Raw genomic sequence first — 24,448 nt, forward strand, 5'->3', positions numbered from 1 at the left:
ACCCCATTGAAGTCTATGAGAGCCAAACAGGAAAAATCAAAAGTGCCCATTTTGAAGGCAAGTAATGGAATGCAAGTAATGCAATTAATAATAACTAATAAATTAAATTAATTAAATTAATTAATTAATAAATAAGTAATGCAAGTAATTGGCCATAAAAGGGGTATGGGGGTCTGTTAAAAAAAAAAAAAAAAAAAAAAAAGATTGTTTTGCCTAAAGTGCAACAATAAAAATGAAAATTTCCTTTAAATATAGTGCCTGGGGATCCCCTCAATGTTCCCTTAACCACTTAAGCCCCGGAGGATTTGGCTGCTAAACGACCAGGGGGTATTTTGCGATTCGGCACTGCGTGACTTTAACGGACAATTGCGCGGTCGTGCGACGCTGTACCTAAACGAATTTGGCATCCTTTTTTTCCCACAAACAGAGCTTTCTTTTGGCGGTATTTGATCACCTGTGCGATTTTTTGATCACGCGCTATAAACAAAAAAGAGCATCAATTTTGCAAAAATAGCAATATTTTTCCCTTTTTTTATATGAAATTCCCCCAAAAAAAAATGTAAAAATCAAAATTTTTTAACATTTTCGGCCAATTTGTTTTATGCTACCTATGTTTGGTAAAAAAAATCACAAAAAGCGTATTTTGATTGGTTTGCGCAAAAGTTATTGCGTTTACTGACTAAGGGAAAGATTTTTGTCATTTTTGTTGTTTTTTTTTTTAACGCGTAATGGCGGCGATCTGTGATTTTTTTGCGGTACTGCGACATTGCGGCGGACAGATCGGACCCTTGACTGACATTTTTGACACTTTTGGGGTTACCAGTGACATTTCTACAGTAATCAGTGCTATATATATGCACTATTACTGTAAAAATACACTGGTAGTGAAGGGGTTAACTTTATTTGAGAGGGAGGGGCTGTGTGTGTCCCTAGGGGCGTTATTCTTACTGTGATTGGCTGTGGCTTCAGCTGTATGCAGAGTGATCAACGGATCTACATAGTAGATCCATATGATCAGCTCTCATACAGAGGGGAGAATGACAGGCAGCTTGTTTACACAGCTCAGTAGCCCTACGTCACTTTGCCTGTGAGGGGCTGACCGCCGACGTAGATCGGCGTGCGGCGGTCGGCAAGTGGTTAATGTACCTGTAAAGTGGCGCATCTGTAGCATGCAGAAAACATGCTACAGCAAAAATGAACTTTCTAAAGAAAAAAAAAAAGACAAGTCAAATTCCATTTAAAATGACTCGCAGTTACAATTGCCAGCACTTGGCTATTGAAAAAATTATGGAAAAAAAAAAAAAAACGGTAAGGGGTCCCCCCCCCCCCCACCTGGTATGGATTTTAGCAATGTGGGATCCCCCCCCCCATATTTATACCAGACCCTTACCTGGGCATTCAGCCTGGCAGGTCAGCAAAGGGGGGGGGAAGCAAGTGCCCCCCTACCTCCTGAACCATACTAGGCTATATGCCCTCAACATGGGTGGTGGGTGCTTTGGGGCAGGTCTAGTGACATCATAAGGGGGTGGTGCAAACCAGGAGACATAGACCGGTGGCCCCACCCCTTGCCTATATAAGAAATGTCAAAGTACGGAGCGGGCATACGGTGGGAGGCCTCTGAGGAGGTGGAGAATTTTTCATCTTTTCTATTTTTCGGGTGGGCAGGCAGCGTGATTGACGATGGATTTCCTCTTTTTTTTTATTATTTTTTTAAATAAAGGATTAGTTGAAAACTGTCTTGTGTGGTCATTACTTTTGTACATCACTGTTCACATGTATCCACACATGTAGTAGTAGTTACTTGTGGAATTTGGGGGGTTTATGCTAGAAGAGGTGATATGGTATTGGTGGAGGGAATTTAAGCTAGCAGGGGATTTTTTTTTTTTGTTGGGGGGGGGGGGTTGTGCTAATGGGGAGGATTGGTGGGTATTTGTGCTAGGAGGGGAAATTTGGGGAGGGGGGATTTGGGCTAGGAGGGGGAGTTGGGGGGAGAATTTGTGCTGGGCGGGAGATTTGGAGTGGGGGGGGAGAAGTTTTGTGCTTGGAGGGGAATTTTGAGGGGTAGAGGATTTTTGCTAAAAGGTGTCATTTTTATTTATTTATTTTTTTTTTGGGGGGGGGGGGGGTTATGCAGTGGGGACGATTGGTGGGTATTTGTGCTAGGAGGGGAAATTTAGGGAGGGGGGATTTGTGCTAGGAGGGGGAGTTGGGGGGAGAATTTGTGCTGGGCAGGGGATCTGGAATGGTGGGGGGGGGGGCACACTGGTTGGTATGTTTGCCTTGGGCTCTAGATGAACTTGTCCCTGCACTGCTGCTAACCACTGCATGTGTGCTTACCATTTAAATAAGCAGAGCTACACACAAATCCCTGTGATTTCACAGACCAGCTCTAAATGCCTGCGTGAATGAGAGCTAACTTTATTTTTTAAAACTTAAATGTAGTCACTTCCTGTGCAAATAAAAATAAGCTACAGGCAAACACAATTCTGCAGAGTCCTTTGGGGATAGGATCTCATTTACAATAATGCATTTAAACGCATCAACATGCCGCATAAAGTGGTTTGAGCCATTCAAGAGGAACCCTAATCTTATTTAAAAGAGTTATGTTAAAAAAGGGCAACTACAGAAATAATGTGTTTTGTACACACATATGAATGTAAAAGACTTGTGAAGTGTTACTAAACCCACAACAATAAAATCAATCTGTATATGCAGTAAAGCATGCTTGTTATACTCAATGTGGAACCTAAGGGGTTAATCCTCTACATTGTGTAAAAAGGCTGTTTGATTCTGTGTCATCTGATCTTCACCTTCTTCCAGTGTCCCCAATTCATCTCCAAATAGTACAGAGCCTTGGGGACAAGCTGTGCCTGCTCAGTTTGGTGAGTACAGCTAGAGAGATTTTTTTTCTTGGAAGACTGCATGTGATCAGCACAGGGCCAATCAACACTGTTCAGACAGAGAGTCAAGGGTCCTGCGAGGATAGCTAGGACAGCTAGAGCAGTATATAAACTCCTCCTACAAGCTTTAACCAGACACTGATAGAAGTCACAAGACTGCTCTAACTGCTGATGAGAAAAGATATTTAGCAGTTTAAATTTAAATGACTGCATTTCCATGTTCTGTGTACTGTGGGAGACCGGATATAGTGAATCCAGACTCCTGGGTTAAGTAACACTATAATTGAAGTAATCCCATCAGTATGTTTAACATTTCCAAATCTTGTTTCTATATAGAATTTGTGCTTAACCACTTAAGCCCCAGAAGATTTTACCCCCTTCCTGACCAGGGGGTATTTCGCGATTCGGCACTGCGTGACTTTAACGGACAATTGCGTGGTTGTGCGATGCTGTACCCAAATTAAATTGACGTCCTTTTTTTCCCACAAACAGAGCTTTCTTTTGGTGGTATTTGATCACCTGTGCGATTTTTTGATCATGCGCTATAAACAAAAAAAGAGCATCAATTTTGCAAAAATAACAATATTTTTCATATTTTTTTATATGAAATCCCCCCAAAAAAATGTAAAAATCTAAATTTTTTAACATTTTAGGCCAATTTGTTTTCTGCTACATATGCTTGGTAAAAAAAAATCCCAATAAGCGTATTTTGATTGGTTTGCGTTAAGTTATTGCGTTTACTGACTAAGGGAAAGATTTTTGTCATTTTTATTGTTTTTTTTTTAACGAGTAATGGCGGCGATCGGCAATTTTTTTTGCGGGACTGCGACATTGCGGCGGACAGATCGGACCCTTGACTGACATTTTTGACACTTTTGGGGGTACCAGTGACATTACTACAGTAATCAGTGCTATGCATATGCACTATTACTGGAAAAATGACACTGGCTGGGAAGGGGTTAACTTTATTGGAGAAGGAGGGGTTAAGTGTGTCCATAGGGGCGTGATTCTTACTATGCAGGGATGTGGCTTTTCATGTAACAGCAGAGATCTACGATCCTACATAGCAGGACCGTATGATCTCTGCTGTTACACAAGGGAGAATGACAGGCGGCTTTGTTTACATTAGCCGCCTGCCTTTCTCCCTCTGTAACTGACGATCGCAAGTGATCAGGTCCGCCGGTCACACGCGCGGGGATCCCAGTGAGCGAGCGGGGGCGGGAGTGCGCCTCCGGCTGCGCGCGCTCGCCCCCATTGGCTCACAGGTGAGTGACGTACGGGTACGTCACTTTGCCTGCATGGGGCTAACCGCCGCAGTGTATGTACTTGCGGCGGTCGGCAACCAGTTAAATACAGTACATAAGGTGTTCACATTGCTTGTCACAGAGTCTAAATGGTGCAAACCCTTTTTCACTCTGACCCACGCCTGATATATAATATGGATGGATTCTTAGATATACTTTGATCCAGTAGACTATTGTTTTTTCAGTGTACTTTTATCAGTATCACTGTATGCAATTTTTTAGTGGTATTTTGCATTTTTTGTTACATTTAGGCCTCGTTCACACAGGGGCGATCCGACTTGGGGGGGGGGGGGCGACCTCCGAGGTCACGGTGCGAGCAGCGCGCGGCGACCTCGGAGCGGCCGGCACGGACTTCATAACATTGAAGTCTATGAAGGTCGCGCCGGGTCCCCCAAAGAAGCTCCGGACCCTTTTTCTAAGTCGGAGCGACTTGTGTCGCTCCTATTAGAACGGGTCCGCAGCTTCCCTATGGAAGGCGACCTACGGCGACCTGTGAGGCGACCAGGTCGCCTCACAGGTCGCCTTAGTGTGAACGGGGACTTAAAAATTTCCATTATTCTAGTGCTGCACTGTATAGTCACAATCTTTTTACTACAGTGCGTGCCTGTTGTGCTTGGAGTTTAAGATTTCTACTCCCATATAAATGAAAGCTGAAAGTAGTTGAAAACCGCTTTACTTTTTTTTTTTTTTTTTTACCTGCAACACAAAGGCATAATGTGCATCGCACACTAACACATTATATTAAACTTACCTGAAAACGCAGCGTTCCAGCGATGCGCTGCTATCGATGGAGGCAGTGTCCCTCTCTACCCGGTCTTCCTTCCGGGTTTTCGTCTCTGGCTCTGTGACTGGCCGGAGCTGCGGTTATGTCACTCCCGCGCATGCGTGCGGGAGCCGCCAGTCACAGCACACTGCTCTGAAGAAACGGCAAGGGTGGCCGTTCCTTCAGAGTGTGTTTGCCAGTGACGTAACTGGCTGCTAGCTCAGTAAATATCTGCTAAACGGTGCATGTTTAGGAGATATTTACACTACCTATAGATAAACCTTAATAAAATTTAAAGTGTAACTCCACTTTTGTTGAGAAAAAACATTCCCCTCTGTGTGATCTCTGTACATTACAAGGATTGTAACAAACTATGTTGCAGATTCCTACCTTTTGTTATTCTGAAGAAATCAATGTTTGTTCCTCTGTGCCTTCCATAATTATCTGTCAGCTGTGGAAGCTGCAGGGCTCTAATGAGGAAAGCTGCTGGGCCTGCATCCCTTTAGACGTGTTCCTATTGGGAGTATCTCACCAAAAATTACATTTTTTTTTGCAGGGGATGCCAGAAATCTGACTTGTATCTTAGGCAGACTTCTGGGAAAATTGGTGAGCCAATCACACAAGCAGGAAATGATGTTTCTGGGGTGTGGTCAGTACACATTCTGTGTACAGAACAGCTCCAGGTAGCCATATTGCATTGCATTTTCAGAAAATGACAAAAGCTGCAGATTGAAAAGGAAAGGTCATTTTTAATAACATGGTGCACCCAGGCCTGTATCTACCCCAGAAAGGCAGATTCTGACGCACAGCATTCTGGGAGTGGGTATAAGTTTGAGGGGAATGCATGACGCAGCATCTTTGGCGGTAAGCAGAGTCCCAGGACGGAGAATACAGCTGTCTCTCCTCCTGTCAGTAGGATCGGGTGTCTCAGGCGGCTTGCCTGAGGTGACAGAGGGCTGAGCTGAGCTGCAGAGAGGATCCGGTGTGCCGAGGACCAGCGGACCTGAGAGGGGTCCAGTTTCAGGAAAGCATTCCCAGTTTGTGTGTACTGCAAACCGCCCCTAGGGGTCTGCCTAGAGAGAGAGGGGACCACTCCGGCGAAGGTCGTGGGGATCCAGGAGCGAGCTAGCCAGTGCAGGAGCAAGTGTAAAGGGGATGCCAGTGTTGACCCCGAAGAGAAGTGTAAAGAGGGTGCCAGTGTGTGGACCCTGAAGTGTAAAGGGGGTGCCTAGTGAAAGGACCCTGAAGTGTAGAGGGGGTGCCTAGTGAGAGGACCCTGAAGTACAGAGGGGGCGCTTGGGCCCTGAAGTTAAAGTGTACAGCTTGCAGTGTGCTGTGTACAGTGTTGAGAGTTGCAGCAGCACACGCAGTTACAAGAGGCTACCTCAGTCAGGAAGAACTGGAGGCAGCTGTTTCTAGGACTTTTGAGCTAATCAGCGTGTCAGGAGTCAAGTCTCAGTGCAGTCCAGGACTTTTGAGCTAACCTGAGTGTCAGAAGTCAAGTTCAAGTAAAGTACCGCAAGTCAGTGTTTTTCAAGTGCCAGCAGACGTTGGTCGGCATCCAGCCGGCGTCAAGACAGCGCTGAAAGGCATTTTTCTTCAAAGTGTCCCATTTGAACCTAGTTGAGCCAGAGAAGTATCCCACTCATTCCCTTCTCCCATCCCCAATATCAAATAAATAAAACAAACAAAAGATGCCGGAATGGTCATTGTCTCCAATCTCACTCTTGGGTATTCAGCTAAAAGGAGCTGCTGGCGTTTCCGGTAACAATGGCAGACCCTCATCAGGCCCAAAGCCTGGAAAACCTGCTACATTTGTTTGCTATTTTTTTCCCCACGAAAGTGGAGTTACCCTTTCAAGATGGAAGTTCACTTCCTCTTGAACTCGGGTCAGCATTAAAGAGGAAGTAAATTCTGCATTCCTTTTCGCTTTTTTTTGTACAGTCATTATAAAAAGAATTTCTAATCATTGCACAGTGTCATGCATGTAAAAATGAATTTTTCTTACTATTTTTTAGTAGTTTGAAAAAAAATTGTCTTCAGGGATTAGGCTGCGCCATCTTGAGTAATGTTTTCTGTCTCCCCTGTGGACGTCATTTCCACCCTTTTTTGTTTCCCTTGCCCGAATCTTGTCACACAGTCACATGGGGAGAACCGGGAAGTGGAGAATGACTGCCCAGTCTGGCGAGTGTTCTAAGCTGTGCCGCTGACAGCGGAACTCACATACACGCCATGATGTTGATGGGGAGATGGCACACAGAGTGTACCGTGAATCTAAGGACGGGAAGTGCATGCGCCGGTGACGTAATCAAACATTGCGGGACGGATTGCTAGAAGAATAAACAAGTAAGGAGACTATGATAGGCAACGATCAATAGATTTAATTTTGAGGATTGCAATGTGCTGGAGTTTGGATGGAGAGTGTTCAACCAGTTAAAGCGGTTGTATCCTCAAAAAAAAAAAAAAAAACCTGCAGGACAAAGGCATAATGAGCTAGTATGCATCGCAAAGCAAAGCAAAAAATACAGATTTTTACTTGTAAACAACAAATGTAAGAAAAAGGCCTGGTTTTAAAGTGGTTAAGCCTGGTGCACACTATAAGAATATCAGACGAACAATCGTCCATTTTTATTTTTGCATGCTAGACTCATATTGAAAACAAATAGGTTTCTAAAGTTACAAAATTCTCACAAGACTGAATGCAGCTGTTTTTTTTTTATTGTAATGTATTCTTTCATTTCCGGGTACGTGCAGCCTTGGTCTGAATATTGTACAGAATAAACAAAAATCGTTTGTTCTGTTATCGTATGAGAAAAATTTTCGTTCCTATCGCATTGGATAATTTTGCATGAATTGTCATGATTGGCTCTTAAAAGTTGTGTACCAATGATCAGGTTATCGGACGATCCTTCTGATTTCATCAGATTTTCTCATCGTGTGTAGTACCGATTACTCGATCCACAGCTAAATAAAAGCTATGCATTGCAAAAACAATAACACAAATATTTATTTTTCCCAAGTCTTGCCAAAACTAAAAAAAAAAAAAAAAATGAGTATGGCCCCTTTCACACAGGCTTTCCGATCAGGTCAGTTTTTCAGGCGGACCTGATCGGATGCTCCATTCATCCCTATGGGGCAGCGGATGTCAGCGTTGACATGTCTGCTTACAACCGCTGCTATAGGATCCGATCCTGTCCGTGAAATCCAAACGGATGGCAACCCTATATTCCATCCGTCTGGAGGATCGGATGGGATCGGATGAAAACGGACAGGCGGTCCGTTTTCATCTGATCTCCCCATAGAGGAGAGCAGGGATCGGACAGCTCCGTCTCTGCACACAGAGTGGAGATGGACCTGCCATCCCCCTGCTCAGCGGGGATCAGAGGATCGATCCCTGCTGAGCAAAACGGAGTCTGCCGGGCGGAGAGCCCGTGTGAAAGGACCCTATGACTATAAGAGCCGGTTCACACTGGGGCGACTTGTCAGGCAACCTGGTCACCTGACAAGTCGCCGTGGGTCGCCTGCCATAGATTAGAACAGGACCCATTCTAATAGGAGCGACACAAGTCGCTCCGACTTAGAAAAAGGGTCCTGTACTACTTTGGGGCGACCTGGAGCGACCTGCATTGACTTCAATGATATGAAGTCCGTGCATGTCGCTCCGAGGTCGCGGTGCGCGCTGTGCACCACGACTTCACAGGTCGCCCCGGCAAGTCGGGTCGCCCCTATGTGAACCGGCTCTAACAACCGTGAGTACACCCAAAGGTTTTTTGTCTCTTCGGGTTCCTGACCCAAGCTCCCAGCTCCACTCTCCTCTGCTCTGGCCACATTTGGTGGAGACAGGGTGTCCCACTGGGCTGTTGATATTTGTATTTGTATTACAATTTAAAGTGATCCCTATTATCCAAAAATATTCCATACACATTCACTATTTATTGGCCCCATAATATATTCTTTATGAAATTGTTACTGTGTTTTTTTGCCACCTTGTAACATCTTCCATGAGATCCTGAACATTTATTTTTCCCCTTTACTTCCGCTTGTTTGGGATGAGCAGGGCACATTAGTTGCAGTCATGGGCACTGCCCTATGAACACTACAAGTCCCACAGTCCCTAGTCCATCTCGGGAGCAAGCAAGAAAGGGTGACTTAGATTCTGCATACAGTGGGACTTTGGAGAATGATTGCAGCCACACTCCTACAGGAAGCCGCATCAAAGCACCAAAAAGGACTTTGGAGGTTAGGAGGAAGCTGAGAGCAATAGAAGGTACTTTTTTCAGTTAAGAACACATACTTAAACAAGATTTTTCACACCAGAGATATTGTCACTTTAAAGAATTTGATATGTGCGTTTATGTTTGTGCAACAGTAAAAATAATGAAATAATATAAATAAAAACTGTTATTTGGCATCTGTGTTTCCACAATATATGTACATGCAGCGATCAATGTAGGCATTTTCTTTTCATTTGAAAGAAGCTTTAATTATAAATGTTTATAGTCTTGCAAGCGTGTGGAAAAATCGACTACCGAGACAGAATTTAGCTGTCCAGTGAATGGATGGGTCTACCAGCACCACATTAAAGAGGAGCTCCAGTCTCCCCCCACTAAAATTAAAAGTCAACAGCTACAAATACTGTAGCTGCTGACTTTTAGTCGATTTTGGGCCATCCGCTTGCTTTTCGTCACCTGAAAAATAAATGGATGGTTACGATTTTTTTTTTGTTTACTTACCTTGTTATTGAAGAAAAATATACTCACCTTTCTTCCACTTCCTCCCTCTGCGGCCGCGCCGTCACTTCCTGCTTGCATTGATTCCTGGGAGCTGAACGTCATCGCTCCCAGGAATCAATGCGCCTGCACTGGCCCCGCTCATCAGTTCAGGTGCGGGCGCGTCACTCCCTTCTAAACAGCTTCTGGGCATGCCCAGAAGCTGTGGAGGGATGACTCGCACGCACCAGAAGTGACGATCGGGGCCAGTGCAGGTGCATTCTGGGAGAAGAGGACACGGAAGAGGACGCAGAAGAGGACGCGCTGGCTTCAGCTGCCCACATCCGAGATGGCAGCGTTGGAGAAGAAATTTTCAAGGTAAGTATTTCTTCTAAAAGGTAAGTGCGACCCGGGACAGTACAGAGGCTATCCATTGTGGAATGTACTAGCCCTGACTGTCCCGGGGGTATTTTTATTGAAAAAAATGTTTTTGTGGCCCGAACTCCGCTTTAACTGTCCAGGGATCAAGCGAAGTCCTCACCCGAGCTTCAATCTGCTTTGTGTCCAGGTGCTGGCATCTTAACTAAAGGAAAACAGCAGTTCACAGCTGGATTCCTACTACACATGTGTGAGCTGCTTTCTGAATGGTACTGCAGGCCTCGGGGACCATTGATGTGTGCCAAAAGGCTAAGGGGGAAGGAGGGGGGCCAAACTGCCTCTCAGATCACCACAATGATCTGACTTGAAGTAGGAGCAGGTGCCTCTTAAAACCAGGTACCTGATCCCCCCCCCCAAAAAAGTCCCCCTGCCCCAAAGCACCCGGTCCCCATTAATAAGGGCCTCATCCCTACAACCGTGCCGGGTGGTTGTGGTAATCTGTGGGTGGGGGGCTTATTAAAATCTGGAAGCCACCTTTAACAAGGGGGCACAAAGAGCCCAGCACCCCCCCCCTCATGTGAATGAGTATCGGGTACTATGTACCCGATACTCATTCACATGGGGGGAGCCAGGATTTAAATTTGAATGTTCGGCAAACGGTCGAATAGGCAAATGTTCGGCCCAAACTCATGCTCGGGCCAAATCATTCCCCCAACACTACATGTAATACCAATGCAGATTTGATAGTATGTATATTGCCCTTACGTATATGCCCTTACACACAGCTGGTGTCTTATCCAACAACTTATAGAATAATCTCTGTGTACTGGTATCTTTTTTTTTTTTTTTTTGTGGTTACTCCAAAAGTAAGGGTAATTTACAAAAAAGCATTTTTTAATCCAGGTCTGGATTGTATCTAACAGTTTTGATTATCAAATGCATATTTTCTGGAGCATATTTTTCCCAAGCAACTGTGGGGTCGATTTACTAAAACTGGAGAGTCCAAAATCTGGTGCAGCTCTGCATAGAAACCAAACTGCTTCCAAGTTTTTATGTTTTAAAGCTTTATTGAACAAGCTGAAGTTATAATCTGATTGGCTACCATGCACTGCTGCACCACTCTCCAGTTTTAGTAAATCAACCCCACTATTTCCCTTTCTGCTACACAATCGTAACATTCTTATGATTTGGTAGCATGAAGATAACCACTTGTTACCAAACACCTCAACTCTTGTAGAATGTTAACAATGTTACAAATGACCAACTGTCACAAGAGGGTAATCTCACAGTGAATACAAAAAGTCATATTACAATGTAGTTGAGCCATTAGACACTTTTGGAATTGGTTGTTTTCACATTTTTTTAAGTATTGACATAAAAATAAACACAAAAACTAAACATGTTTAGTAGTTTATAAACACACAAGAAGTATCGGTTTCTTTGCCTAATTGCTTTACCAACTCCAGCCTGTAGGCTCCTTTGTGACATGGACTGATATGAATGATTCTAGACCTAGGGTCTCCAAGCATTTTGGATTTTGCTGCCACTATATGAATGAACTAATTAAGCTAAACTATTTTAGAACTGTCATTAAATGTTAACACTTTTGGATGTAGAGATGTACAAATGCAACCTGTGGGAGGGTGACCAATAAAAAAAAAAATGCAGTCAAGGGGTTAAAAAATAACAAAAGTTGCAAAAAGTCACCTGCCCCAGCATGCAAAGATGTACTCACCATTTTGCCAGCGTCCATGTTTCTAGCAGGATGTCAGCCAGGCCAGCAGAAGAGCCCTTGTTGCAGCTGTACACACACTCCACCTTCAATAGCCCAAATGGTGTTCAGGAGTTAGCAGGGAGCCCAGAGCCACATGATCCCTCTGCCCCCTTTCTCCCCAGGGCCACACCAATACAGGGACAACAAAAGCAACAGTCTGCCTGCTGGGGGAGGGAGGGGGCAGGGATGCAGATGAGCAGAAACTTGCTTGCACAGGGCAGGCAGAAAGCAAAGAGGGCACCCAGATCTAATGGTCTGATCAGGCTGGGCACTGTGCTTAGGAATTAGAGGGACCCAACTGCATCAGAAAATCCAGGCAGTGATGAAGAGTGGGGGGTGGGCACCAAGTGATGCAGGCGGGGTGCTCCACAGCCAGCCATACAAAAGCCAAGTAGAAGTAAATAGCATCAAATAGAAACTAAGCGCCTATGGGCAGATGAGAGTGAGACAGTTGTACAGAGGGAGTGTTGTAATAGGAAGGAGCACAGAGAGAGATCAGAGAGGGGGTGGAGATGGGCTGTTCAAATCCATGCATTGACAGATATACACTGTATACAAGGAGCCAGACAGAGAGCATCCACTGCATGCAGACACAGCACAACCGACAAAAGGGATGAAGGCAGCAACACCACTGATCCTCGTCTGCTCACATAGCCTGCAAATAGGAGGCCAACTCTCTTCCTGCTGCTAGATAGAAGGGTGAGAGAGGCTGAAACATGGGCAGAGGCAGGGACATCCTACAGAGAGAGGGGGGCACAGGCAGGGACAGCCTACAGAGAGAGGGGGGCAGAGACAGCCTACAGAGAGAGGGGGGCAGAGACAGCCTACAGAGAGAGGGGGGCAGAGACAGCCTACAGAGAGAGGGGGGCAGAGACAGCCTACAGAGAGAGGGGGGCAGAGACAGCCTACAGAGTGTGTGCGTGTGTGTGTGTGTGTGTGGGGGGGGGGGCAGAGGTAGGGAAAGCCTACAGAGTGGGGGGGCAGAGGAAGAGACAGCCCACAGAGTGGGGGTAGTCAGAGGAAGAGACAGCCTACAGGGGGGGGGGGGGGAGAAGCAGAGACAGAAAGGAGGGGTGCACAATAGAGAGAAATGTGGGAGCTCCTCAACTCCAACCAGACAGGAGGGGAATGGACATTGCATGGAGCGGTGCTATTAGAATAAGAATAGATGCTTTAGGGACTGCAGGGGGACAGTGATGACGATGCACAGTCCTCAGTACCGTTCTTCTCTTCATTCCCTGTTATTAGGAATACAGACAATCCCATTCATTCCATTAGAGGCAGATTAACGGATGTGGGTTGTCAGTAACCAGTTCTATGTCCTGGCTGCTGGCTTTCCCTAAGCAGTCCCTCCAGTGATGCCATCTGCTCCTTATTGCCAGCTTGTCATGCCTGCTCAGCCGCCCAGGCTCATTCATACTCCTCATTGCTGGCTTTCTGGGATTCCTCCTCCGGAATAATTGCATATATAAATACCTTAACTGAGCATTTGTACATGCCATGACATATTGAGGAGGAACAGTGTCCCCGGGCCATCCTAGAAATCTTCTGCTGGGCCAATACATGTTTGCTGCTCATACTTTGACTGAGTTATTTATAAAGAGACAAGTGAGTTGCTTTTGTTTGAAAGGAATTCTCTACTAAAGAGTCCATCCAAGTCCTGCAATCAGATCTGACAATGTATGAGGGAGGCCCCCTGCCCCCCTCCCCTCAAAAAAAAAAAAAAAACATTGTTGTGGTCACACGTGTTGGTTGTCCTAAATTCTTGTAGAAGCTTTGGCTTCTAGCTCAGCTAGAAGGCATGTTGATGTCACCCCTAGAGACGGTTCGGTTCGCATCAGGACTCCCGAACAACAAAAAAACTTTGGACCCAAACGGTAAACTCTATTAAAGTCTTTGGGACCCGAACTTGAAAAATCTGAAGTCCCCAATTTGAAGGCTCATATGCAAGTAATTGGCCATAAAAAAGTGTACTGGGGTCCAGGTACTGCTCTAGGGGAAATGTATTAATGCAAAAAAAAAGTTTTTGAAAAAGATCGTTTTTACTGGAGCAGTGATTTTAATGATGCTTAAAGTGCAACAATAAAAATGAAAAATGTCTTTAAAAGTAGTGCCTGCGGGGTTCCCTTAGTTTGCCCGTAAAGTGGCGCATCTTTACCATGGATAGAACCTACTGCAGCAAGACTGACATCTCTAAAGAAAAAAATGAATGAAACTGGCAACAAAAAAAGTTTTAAAAAATGGCATGGGTTCCCCCAAATCCATACAAGGGCCTGGTATGAATTTTAAGGGGAACCCAACACCAAAAATGTTTGAAAAAGCAGCATGGGGTCCCCACCCCAAAATTCAAAACAGACCCTTTATCCAAGAATGCAGCCCAGTATGTCAGAAAGGGGGGGGAGCGAGCGCCCGCCTTCCCCACCTGAACCATACCAGGCCACTTGCCCTCAACATTGGGAGGTGGGTGCTTTGGGGCAGGGGGGGGGCAGTGACATCACAAGTAGAGATGTACCGAACGGTTCGCCGGCGAACTTCGAACGTTCGCGTTCGCCGCTGCGGGCGAACATATGCGATGTTCGGTCCGCCTCCTATACATCATCATTGAGGCAAACTTTGACCCTGAACATCACAGTCAGCAGACACATTCCAGGCCAATCAGCATACCTCCCTCCCACACCCTCCCACCTCCTATAAATAAGCAAGGGCAGCATCCATCTTAGATCATTTCTGTGTTACTGAGAGCAGGGAAAGTGCTGGTGCTGCTGCTGCTGTTATAGCTGGGGACAGTTCCCGGTCTTGTTAGCCAGTGTTCTTGGTACACTCCTGCTGTAAGGACAGCACCCCAAAAAGCCCTTCCTAGGGCTGGTATTTGAGGTTTTTTTTGTATATATATATATATATATATATATATATATATTGTCCCCAAAAGCCCTTTTGAGGGCTGGTATTTGTGTAATTTTTTTTGTTCTGTGAGATATATATATATATATATATATATATATATATATATATATATATATATATATATATATATATATATATATATATATATATTGTCCCCAAAAGCCCCTTTGAGGGCTGGTATTTGAGTATTTTTTTAATATATATATATATATATATATATATGTAGCATGTCCAGAACCAGAAAAAAAAAGATCATATAGGTGTAAAAGGGGTTCCCACCATCCCTGCCCTACTGAAAAATTATCTTTTTTTTCTGGTTCTGGACATGCTACAGAGCTGACACTTCACATGTACACTTTTTAGACCCCCTAGACACTAAATCACACAAAAAAAGTTCTTAAAAATTGTCATTTTTTGATAGAGAGCCAATTATTGGAAAACTTAAAAAAAAAAAAAAAACCTTAACAAAAAAAAAATTTCTTTGGATTTATTGTTTGGGGGGTCTAAAAGGTGTACCTGTGAAGTTTCAGCTCTGCAGCATGTCCAGAACCAGGAAAAAAAGATCATATAGGTGTAAAAGGGGTTCCCACCATCCCTGCTCTACTGAAAAATTATCTTTTTTTCTGGTTCTGGACATGCTACAGAGCTGAAACTTCACAAGTACACTTTTTAGACCCCCTAGACACTAAATCACACAAAAAAAGTTCTTAAAAATTGTCATTTTTGATAGAGAGACAATTATTGGAAAAACTTAAAAAAAAAAAAACTTAACAAAAAAAAATTTCTTTGGATTTATTGTTTGGGGGGGGGGGGGGGTCTAAAAGGTGTACCTGTGAAGTTTCAGCTCTGCAGCATGTCCAGAACCAGGAAAAAAGATCATATAGGTGTAAAAGGGGTTCCCACCATCCCTGCTCTACTGAAAAATTATCTTTTTTTCTGGTTCTGGACATGCTACAGAGCTGAAACTTCACAAGTACACTTTTTAGACCCCCTAGACACTAAATCACACAAAAAAGTTCTTAAAAATTGTAATTTTTGATAGAGAGCCAATTATTGGAAAACTTAAAAAAAAAAAAAAAAAACTTAACAAAAAAAAAATTTTCTTTGGATTTATTGTTTGGGGGGTCTAAAAGGTGTACTTGTGAAGTTTCAGCTCTGCAGCATGTCCAGAACCAGGAAAAAAAGATCATATAGGTGTAAAAGGGGTTCCCACCATCCCTGCTCTACTGAAAAATTATCTTTTTTTCTGGTTCTGGACATGCTATAGAGCTGAAACTTCACAAGTACACTTTTTAGACTCCCTAGACACTAAATCACACAAAAAAAGTTCTTAAAAATTGTCATTTTTGATAGAGAGCCAATTATTGGAAAACTTAAAAAAAAAAAAAAAAAAAAAAAAACTTTAAAAAAAAAATTCTTTGGATTTATTGTCTGGGGGGTCTAAAAAGTGTACCTGTGAAGTTTCAGCTGTGTAGCATGTCAAGAACCAGAAAAAAAATAGAATCAGGGTTAGGGCTAGGGTTAGGGTTAGGGCTAGGGTTAGGGTCAGGGCTAAGGTTAGGGTTATTTTTAGTGCTTAGGGTTAGAGTTAGAGGGGTAGGGCTACTAACTCTAACCCTAAGTATCTCACCGTAACCCTAACCCTAGCCCCTAACACTAAACCTAACCCTAACCCTCTAACCATAACCCTAACCCTCTAACCTTAACCCTAACCCTCTAAGCCTAGCCATAAAAATAACCCTAACCCTAAACCTAACCCTAACCCTAGCCCTAACCCTAACCCTAGCCCTAACCCTAATTCGTAATTTTTTCTGGTTCCGGACATGCTACAGAGCTGAAACTTCACAGGTACACTTTTTAGACCCCCCAGATGCTAAATCCAATTTTTTTATTTTTATTTTTTTTTTTAATTTTTCCAATAATTGGCTCTCTATCAAAAAATTACAATTTTTAAGAACTTTTTTTTGTGTGATCCCTCTCCGGCATGCCACAGTCCAGGTATTTGTCCCCTTGAAACAACTTTTCCATTACTATTGTGGCCAGAAAGAGTCCCTGTGGGTTTTAAAATTCACCTGCCTATTAAAGTCTATGGCGGTTCGCAATGTTCGCCGGTTCGCGAACATTCGCCGATGTTCGCGTTCGCCGTTCGTGAACAGCGAATTTTATGTTCGCGACATCACTAATCACAAGGGGGCGGTGCCACCAGGTGATGTCACCTGGTTGCTCTTACCTATATAAGAACGGTCAAATGGCAAGCTAGGCATTCGGGGGTTAGTTGACAACAGAGCTTTTTTTTTTTTTCCGGGTCCGGCGGTGTGGTGGCATCGTAATTGACGATAGATCTACATCAGGGGACATTACTAAAAAAACAAAGAAAAAAACAAAGGAATTGTCAAAAATCTGTGTTTTTATTACTTTCTGACACTTTTTTGGTGAATGGGTAGGGATACTATGTATCCCATATTCATTCACATAGGGCGGGGGAGGAATCTGGGGGCCCCCTTGTTAAAGGAGGCCCACTGTCCACAGACCCCAATTTTGTGGGCACGTGGCCTGGTATGGTTATGGTTCAGGAGGAGGGGGACACTCACTTGTCCCTCCTTTCCTGACCTGCCAAGCGGCATGCTCAGGGTCTGGTATGAATTTTGGGGGGACCCCACGCAATTTTTTTAAATTTTGGCGGGGGTTCCCCTTAAAATCCACACTGGACCTCCACGCCATTTTTTTTTCACTTTTTTATTGTCGGAAATGTTTTTATTTTTATTCAGCTGCCAGCGGGGAAGCCTATTGACAGCTGATGACTCATTGGTTGTTAAGGATGCCATGGCCGGTTTCCCGGCCCCGCTGCTTAACAAACAACTATTCACTGTGTCCTGATTGGGTAAAGCTTTGCCCAATCAGGGCTTAGAATGCACTGTGCTGCATGCAGTGCTTTGCAGGACGCACATGTGCAGTAAGAAACCGGCTGTGAAGCCGGAAGGCTTTACTGCAGGTTTCCCTTACTTAAAGTGTTACTAAACCCCCTTCATCCACTATATCTGGTCTCCCACAGTACACAGAACATGGAAATGCAATCATTTTTGAAAGTACAAACTTATAAATACCTTTTCTCGTTAGCAGCATATAGCAGTCTTGTGACTTCTATCAGTGCATGGTTAAAGCTTTTAGGAGGGGTTTTCATACTGTGCTGGCTGTCCTATGAGACTACAGGACCCCTGAACCTCTGTCTGGACAGTGCTGATTGGCCTGTGCTAATCACATGCACACTCCCAAGAAAAAAAACCCTCTCTAGCAATGCACACCAAACTGAGCGTGTGGATGTGCATGTGAGCACTGAGCATGTGAAGAGTGACTCCAGTAACTCTGTCTTATCCGGATGATATGTGGACAATGCAAGAAGAGGAGGATCTGTGCATACAGGATCAAACAGCCTTTTTACACAATGCAGAGGATTAACCCTTTAGGTTCCACAGTGAGTATAACAAGCATTCTTTACTGCATATACAGACTGATTTTACTGTTGTGAATTCACCTGGTTTGGGGAGTGTCCCCACTGGCCCGGTGGGGAGGCAGGTTGGACAGTGGAGGAAGCCTGACCAATAAACACACAGGCTTCGATACAGCCCCAGTGATTGGCACAGATTATTGTCTCAGTGCATTGTGAGGTGTAGTATATAAAGCCAGGAGCACATGTGCTTGCGGCCTTTGGCTAGTGAGCAGAGTCACAGAAGGAGGGTGACAGCAGTTAGTGTGTGGTCACAGGCAGTTGGCCTGGTGTGCCAGAAGGATGGAGCTGAACCCAGAGGTCCAGGAGAGCGGACTAGAGGGGTCGAGACACAGTAGAACCTGGAAAAACAGTATAGTGGGGACACTCCCCAAACCAGATGAATTCACAACAGTAAAATCAGTCTGTATATGCAGTAAAGAATGCTTGTTGTGCTCACTTCGTTTTCGATAAGAAATAATTTCCTTAGCAGGCTCAGCCAAAATGAAATAAGAAGATCGTAGTGTGATATTGTTTTAAAAGGTTATTTATTAAAGTAGATCACATATATACTCACAAAGTCCAAGAAAAAATAGGCAGTAGGTAATAGTATAAAAAACGTCCTAAAACGCTGTCTCGCGTGCATTCCACAAGGAAACAGGAAGTGATGCAATTGGTTATACCGTAATTTCCGGTTTTACCAATTGCGTTTTGGCTGAGCCTGCTAAGGAAACTATTTCTGGATACTTGAACTAAATGTTACTGCTGGATGGTACCCAGGACTCCACACTCACTGTTAACCATTAAGACTGCATTTGGTCCAGAGGGGGGTCTTCATTTCTGGTGAGTGGGGGTGCAAGAAGGGAGAGTGGCACCTTGACACAGATGAGCACCTTCCAGCAATATGAAAATAAGGCACCTGAGCACTTTTTTGAGCAGCTTTGCACAGTTTTTCTGAACATTTGATGAAATTCATTACTGCATGCACTTATTTATGAATTGAACTCTATTAGTGGACGCATTTATTTATGAACTCAATGTAGCACTACTCCCTTGGGAGCTGCTGGTGACAGGTTCCCTGGGTTACCCATAGCAACAGCACAATAGTTTAGTGACTTTAAAGTGGTTGGCTCAGTCAAGAAACAGTTTAGGGGTTTTGGTTTTTTGTTGTTTTATTGAGAACTTGGATAGAAGAAGGGAATGAGTGGGATACTCCAACTTGAATAAACTATGCACAATTTGCTGGGATGCCTAACTGTACTTGTACAAGGCCGCTGCTTCACCTTGGCAATAGCGATGAAGTAGTGATAAATTAACCACTTTAGATAAGCTGTACTGTACTGCAGAACACACTTCAGGGCCCTTCCTGGCACCCCCTTTTGTTCCTATTCTTCAGGGCTTTGTACATGGCACCCCTTTATTGTCATACTCTCCGTGTGAGCTAGCTCCTTGATCCCCTGACTTCACTGGAGTGGCCCCCCTTCCTGGGCCAGACCCTTTGGCAGGTCCCTCAGTACTCACGGACACTGTTTTTGTCAAGAGACTCTGCCAGCAGCTCCACCGTCAGCACTCTGGATCCTCTGCAGCTCGGCTCCACACCTGGTTCACTAGGCCGACCGCCTAAGACCACCTTCCTCACACACTGCAGGAGGAGAGACAGCCGCCCACCTCCTCCTGGGACTTTGCTTCCCGCCAAAGACGCCCTGTCACATGTCCCCTCAGTATTTATAATCAGTCCCAGGATGCATTGCAGGAATGCCCTCCCACTGGGACTGTCATAAAACATGATGTGTCACTGGCTAGGTTTCCTCTACTGTCCAACAAGGTCCCTCATTGGATGCAGTGGGGACACTCCCTCAGAACCAGTGAATCACACCTGGAGACATGCAACAGGCAACCTAATAGATCAGGCTCCCCTGATAAGCAGCAGGAGCAATAGATGCTTTACCTAGCACCTACCTAACTAGGAGGGCGCTACCTCAATTATTTATTTGTGTATATATATATATATATATATATATATATATATATATATATACGTATTTGATTACATTGCTTATTTTGCACATTTATTTATTGACCTATATATTATAGGGATTATTTTGCACTTTAAATGTTGATACGCATTTTCTTAGCACCTCTATCACTTTATTTGTTATTTATTCCATTTAGCAAGCGCTGTTTTTATTAATTTGTTTTGTTTTTTCCTCCCGTCGGGTGAACAGCAGCTGCTTCCTGTATTTTAGCTATCAACCAAGCGCGGGTTATTTATTATTATTGTTCCTGACTCATCTACCTCCTCACCTATGGATCAAAGCTTTTCAGAGAACCAACCAGCCCAACTGCTGCCTCAACGATCCAATAGACACCATTCATGCTGAACAGCCGCTGAGGGAATGTCCATACCAAGGCAGTCCCTGTGCGGTGAGTAACCTCACTCGGTTCTCAGAACTTTTCACCCCAGATTTGCTTTCCTTGGCACTAGCTTTGCCTATCTCTCAGAAAGTGCTTCTTAGGCGTGGGCTTGTGCCCTTTGCCTATTGTTTCTCCTTTATGAAGTGTTGTTTTTTCTTTTTTTTGTTCATCGCTCCTATGTTGCCTATTGCATTGACCTCTTCTTACTAGATCGATGAACCTTGCAAAAAGTGATGTCTTTCTCTATTTTTCCCACTACTTGATCAGATCATGCTCCAATTTATATCAAAATTGAAGACACTTCCAGACCTTCTCCCACTTCCTTATGGAGGTTGAATTCTCGGATCTTACAATCTGATCCCTTTGCAACTTCTCTCTGCACTAATCTGGAGGACTTTTTCAAATGTAATAAGGACTCTGTCTCTAACCCTCATACTGTCTAGTATTCACATAAAGCTTTTATGCGGGGTCTCTTTATACAAATGGGGGCTCATGACAAGAGGCAAAGGAAGCAGCTTATTGACAATCTATTAGCTAATATCCAGGCCACAGATTATCTTAACAAACAGCGGTCTTGTATGGAGCTTAAATCTAAAATTCTCAAATTGTGTCTTGAATTATGGTCTCTTCTTTTAAAAGATTTTGACAAAAGTCAAAAATGCTTTAAAATGCAGTTCTATGCCTGTGGCAACAAGGCAGGCAAATTACTAGCATGCCAAATTAAAGGGGTTCATACCAAAACCCACATTCCCTTTATTTACCATCCTGCCACTAAACATAAACTGCTTGACCCGCAAGTTATTGCGGACACCTTTAGTACTTGCTACAGTACCCTATAGAACTTGAAAAACGATAAGTCCCTATTTCAACCGGATGGTGTTTCTATTCAGGCATTGTTAGATTCCGTCCACCTTCTGAGCATGTCCAGTGCTCATTTAGCTACCCTCAATGCCCCCTTTACAATGTTAGAAATTGGGAAGGCTATTGACTCCTTGCCAAACAATAAGGCTCCCGGACCTGGTGGTTTTGTACTACAAACAGTTCAAACCCATCATTGTGGAACATATAGCCCACATATTCAATGCTGCTGCTTCCTCGGCCACTTTTCCACAGAAGATGTTAAAAGCTTTAAATATCATCTTGCCAATGCCAGGGAAGAGCCCAAATCTTCTCCAAATTTCAGATCAAAATAACTGCTTAATTGCGATACAAAGCTGTATGCTAAGGTCATTGCAAACAGATTACTCGACTTGCTCCCTACCCTTATACACCCAAGCCAGTCAGGATTCACAAAAGGGCAACAAACGTTGGATGCCAGGTGAAGGATGATCAACATCATCCATGACGCTGAGAGTCAAGGAGTGCCTTCTCTGTTACTATCTTTAGATGCAGAGAAGGCATTTGACAGAGTCCATTGGTTATATCTAGACATGACCCTGCGTAAATTTGGTTTTCAAGGCCATATTTTATCAGCAATCATGGCCTTATACTCTTGCCCTTCCGCCCAAGTTTACTGTTCATCCCTGTTGTCCAGGCCCTTTAGTATTTCTAATGGAACAAGACAAGAATGTCCCCTCTCGCCCCTGATATTAAATTTGGTCATGAAACCATAAGCAGAAAAAATTTGAACTCATAGCAGTGTTAATTTTGGCAGCAAATTTCAATTTAGTTTTAGTCTTAGTCTTAGGACTAAAATGGCATTTTAGTTTTAGTCCCATTTTAGTCTTCTGCAAGTGTTTTAGTTTTAGTGGTATTTAGTCGACTAAAACTCCAGTACATTTTAGTCGACTAAAACATCTTACATTTTAGTCGACTAAAACCCATTTTAGTCATCTATAATCGAATGGGGGTAGTTCAATTATAATTTGTAATTCATTATTTAAGCATTTCTCTACAATTTCAAAACTCATTATATACTACTGCTGGTCCTGGAGTGAAAAATCGATTGTTATTATTTATGGTATTAAGCTTTGAGCATGCACTAGCACAGCACTACACCAGTGTTAATTTTGGCAGCAAATCTCAATTTAGTTTTAGTTATAGTCTTATGACTAAAATGCCATTTTAGTTTTAGTCGTATTTTAGTCTTAAGACTAAAATGCCATTTTAGTTTTAGTCGTATTTTAGTCATCTGAATTGACTTAGTTTAAATCGTATTTTAGTCGACTAAAACTGTGTTCATTTAGTCGACGAAAACGTTTTAGTCGACGAAATTAACACTGTCTCAAAGTAACGTTGAAGGCTTCACAATTGGTTCTAAAGAACTCAAAATAAACTTATTCGCAGACGATGTTATTCTCATGCTAGCTAACTCTTCTCTGGCTTTGGTAAACAAAACTCTTAATGAGCAAAAAAGAGAAATCCAACATGCAACACTCAGTACATGAAATGGAAATCAGTAGCGCAATCTAACACACCACTCACTAAATATACATGCATAAATGACATAAAATAGTTTGTGAGCAATAGTCCATCAATATAAATGAAAGACAATGTGAGTAGCTTGACTTGGAAGAGATCGTATTATCCCGATGTGAACTAGGAAAACACCTCACACTCCACCACCGGTATGTGACCCCACTCCCAATGCACTGGCCACTCACCAGAACAAATTGCCTTCCATTCTCATGGACAAGGCAAATTCACTTTAAAACAATCATCCCAGTCCCTTGGATGCTTGGAAACGTTCCTCCTTACACCTCCTCCTCCCCGGGTTTATAATACAGGTATATGTAAAAGGAATAACCTCCACTAGTGTGATATCGTTTTAACAATCACAACATTTATTAAAACAACATCTTTTACACTCACATACTCCACTGTTAAAATCGCATATATGACCGTACTAGGTATATCCTCCAGATCGCACCCTCTCCACGCTGGTAAATTGATACTTTGGAGACACCCGTTGGTCACATTCAGCTGTTTCTGGATGCCCTGCAGTCACGCCCCGACGTGTTTAGTCAATTCTGACTTCGTCACAGGGGGGTCTTGATGAATTTAGCTGTGTATCCTACTATAAGGTTAATGCCACCAAGTCCTTCATACTGTCCCTGGGATTATCCAAGGAACAACAGTCCACCCTGAGCAAAGCCTACCAATATATATGGGCCAACTACTCTATTTCATACCCAGGGATCAAATAACTAAATTAGTGTCAACTTTATTCCTCGCAAATTTTATCCTGCACTAGAGATCTGGAAGGTATTTCCAAGCTGTACCTCACTTGGTTGGGCAGACTTTCTGCTTTTAAAATGCTTAAACTACCACAACTGCTATACATTTTTAGATCCCTACCCATTCCTGTGCCTTTATTACATCCTTACATGCTATATTGGGTAAGTTTGTGTGGCATAGAACGAAAGCCAGAAGTTCCAGGGTCAACCTAACAAAACATAGATCAGTTGGAGGCACAGGGTACATACATTTCAGGGATTATTACTTTGCCTCCATATTAGCGCACTTCATGTCCTGGTTCACTAAAGCTTCCTCATGTCTTTGGCAGGACATTGAATCTGTGCAGATCCCAGGTCAGGACTTAAGTGTATGGCTCATTAGTGAACCCTGACTGAAACCCAACAACTTGACTATTTCCCCTACAATCGCCACAACAGTGACAGCCTTTACTTACTTTATTTCAAATGCTTCTAAAGGAGATATGCCGTGTAATATCCCAGTACCTATTTACATTTTTACATTTTTCCTCTACTTATTCCCAGTTTCTCCACATGCTCATTGCAAAGCTTAGGTATACTGCAGGTCTCAGACTTATATTATGGCAACCTTCCTAAAGTGATTGTAAAGGTTTTTTTTTTTT

At 43.5% G+C, this 24,448-nt stretch overlaps 1 protein-coding gene across 1 annotated transcript in view; it reads right to left on the minus strand.

The window, feature by feature from the left end:
- The window catches only part of HIP1 (huntingtin interacting protein 1), a 260,017-nt gene extending 247,658 nt beyond the window's left edge, over positions 1-12,359 (minus strand). Inside the window, exon 1 of the mRNA XM_082244525.1 lies at positions 11,790-12,359. Coding sequence (XP_082100651.1) covers positions 11,790-11,807 — 18 coding nt within the window. The 5' untranslated portion in view covers positions 11,808-12,359. The remainder of the gene's footprint in view (positions 1-11,789) is intronic.
- Positions 12,360-24,448: the final 12,089 nt, after the last annotated feature.

Source organism: Pelophylax lessonae (genome assembly GCF_965119305.1).
Source record: "Pelophylax lessonae genome assembly, chromosome: 2".
In the NCBI taxonomy this organism is placed as follows: domain Eukaryota; kingdom Metazoa; phylum Chordata; class Amphibia; order Anura; family Ranidae; genus Pelophylax; species Pelophylax lessonae.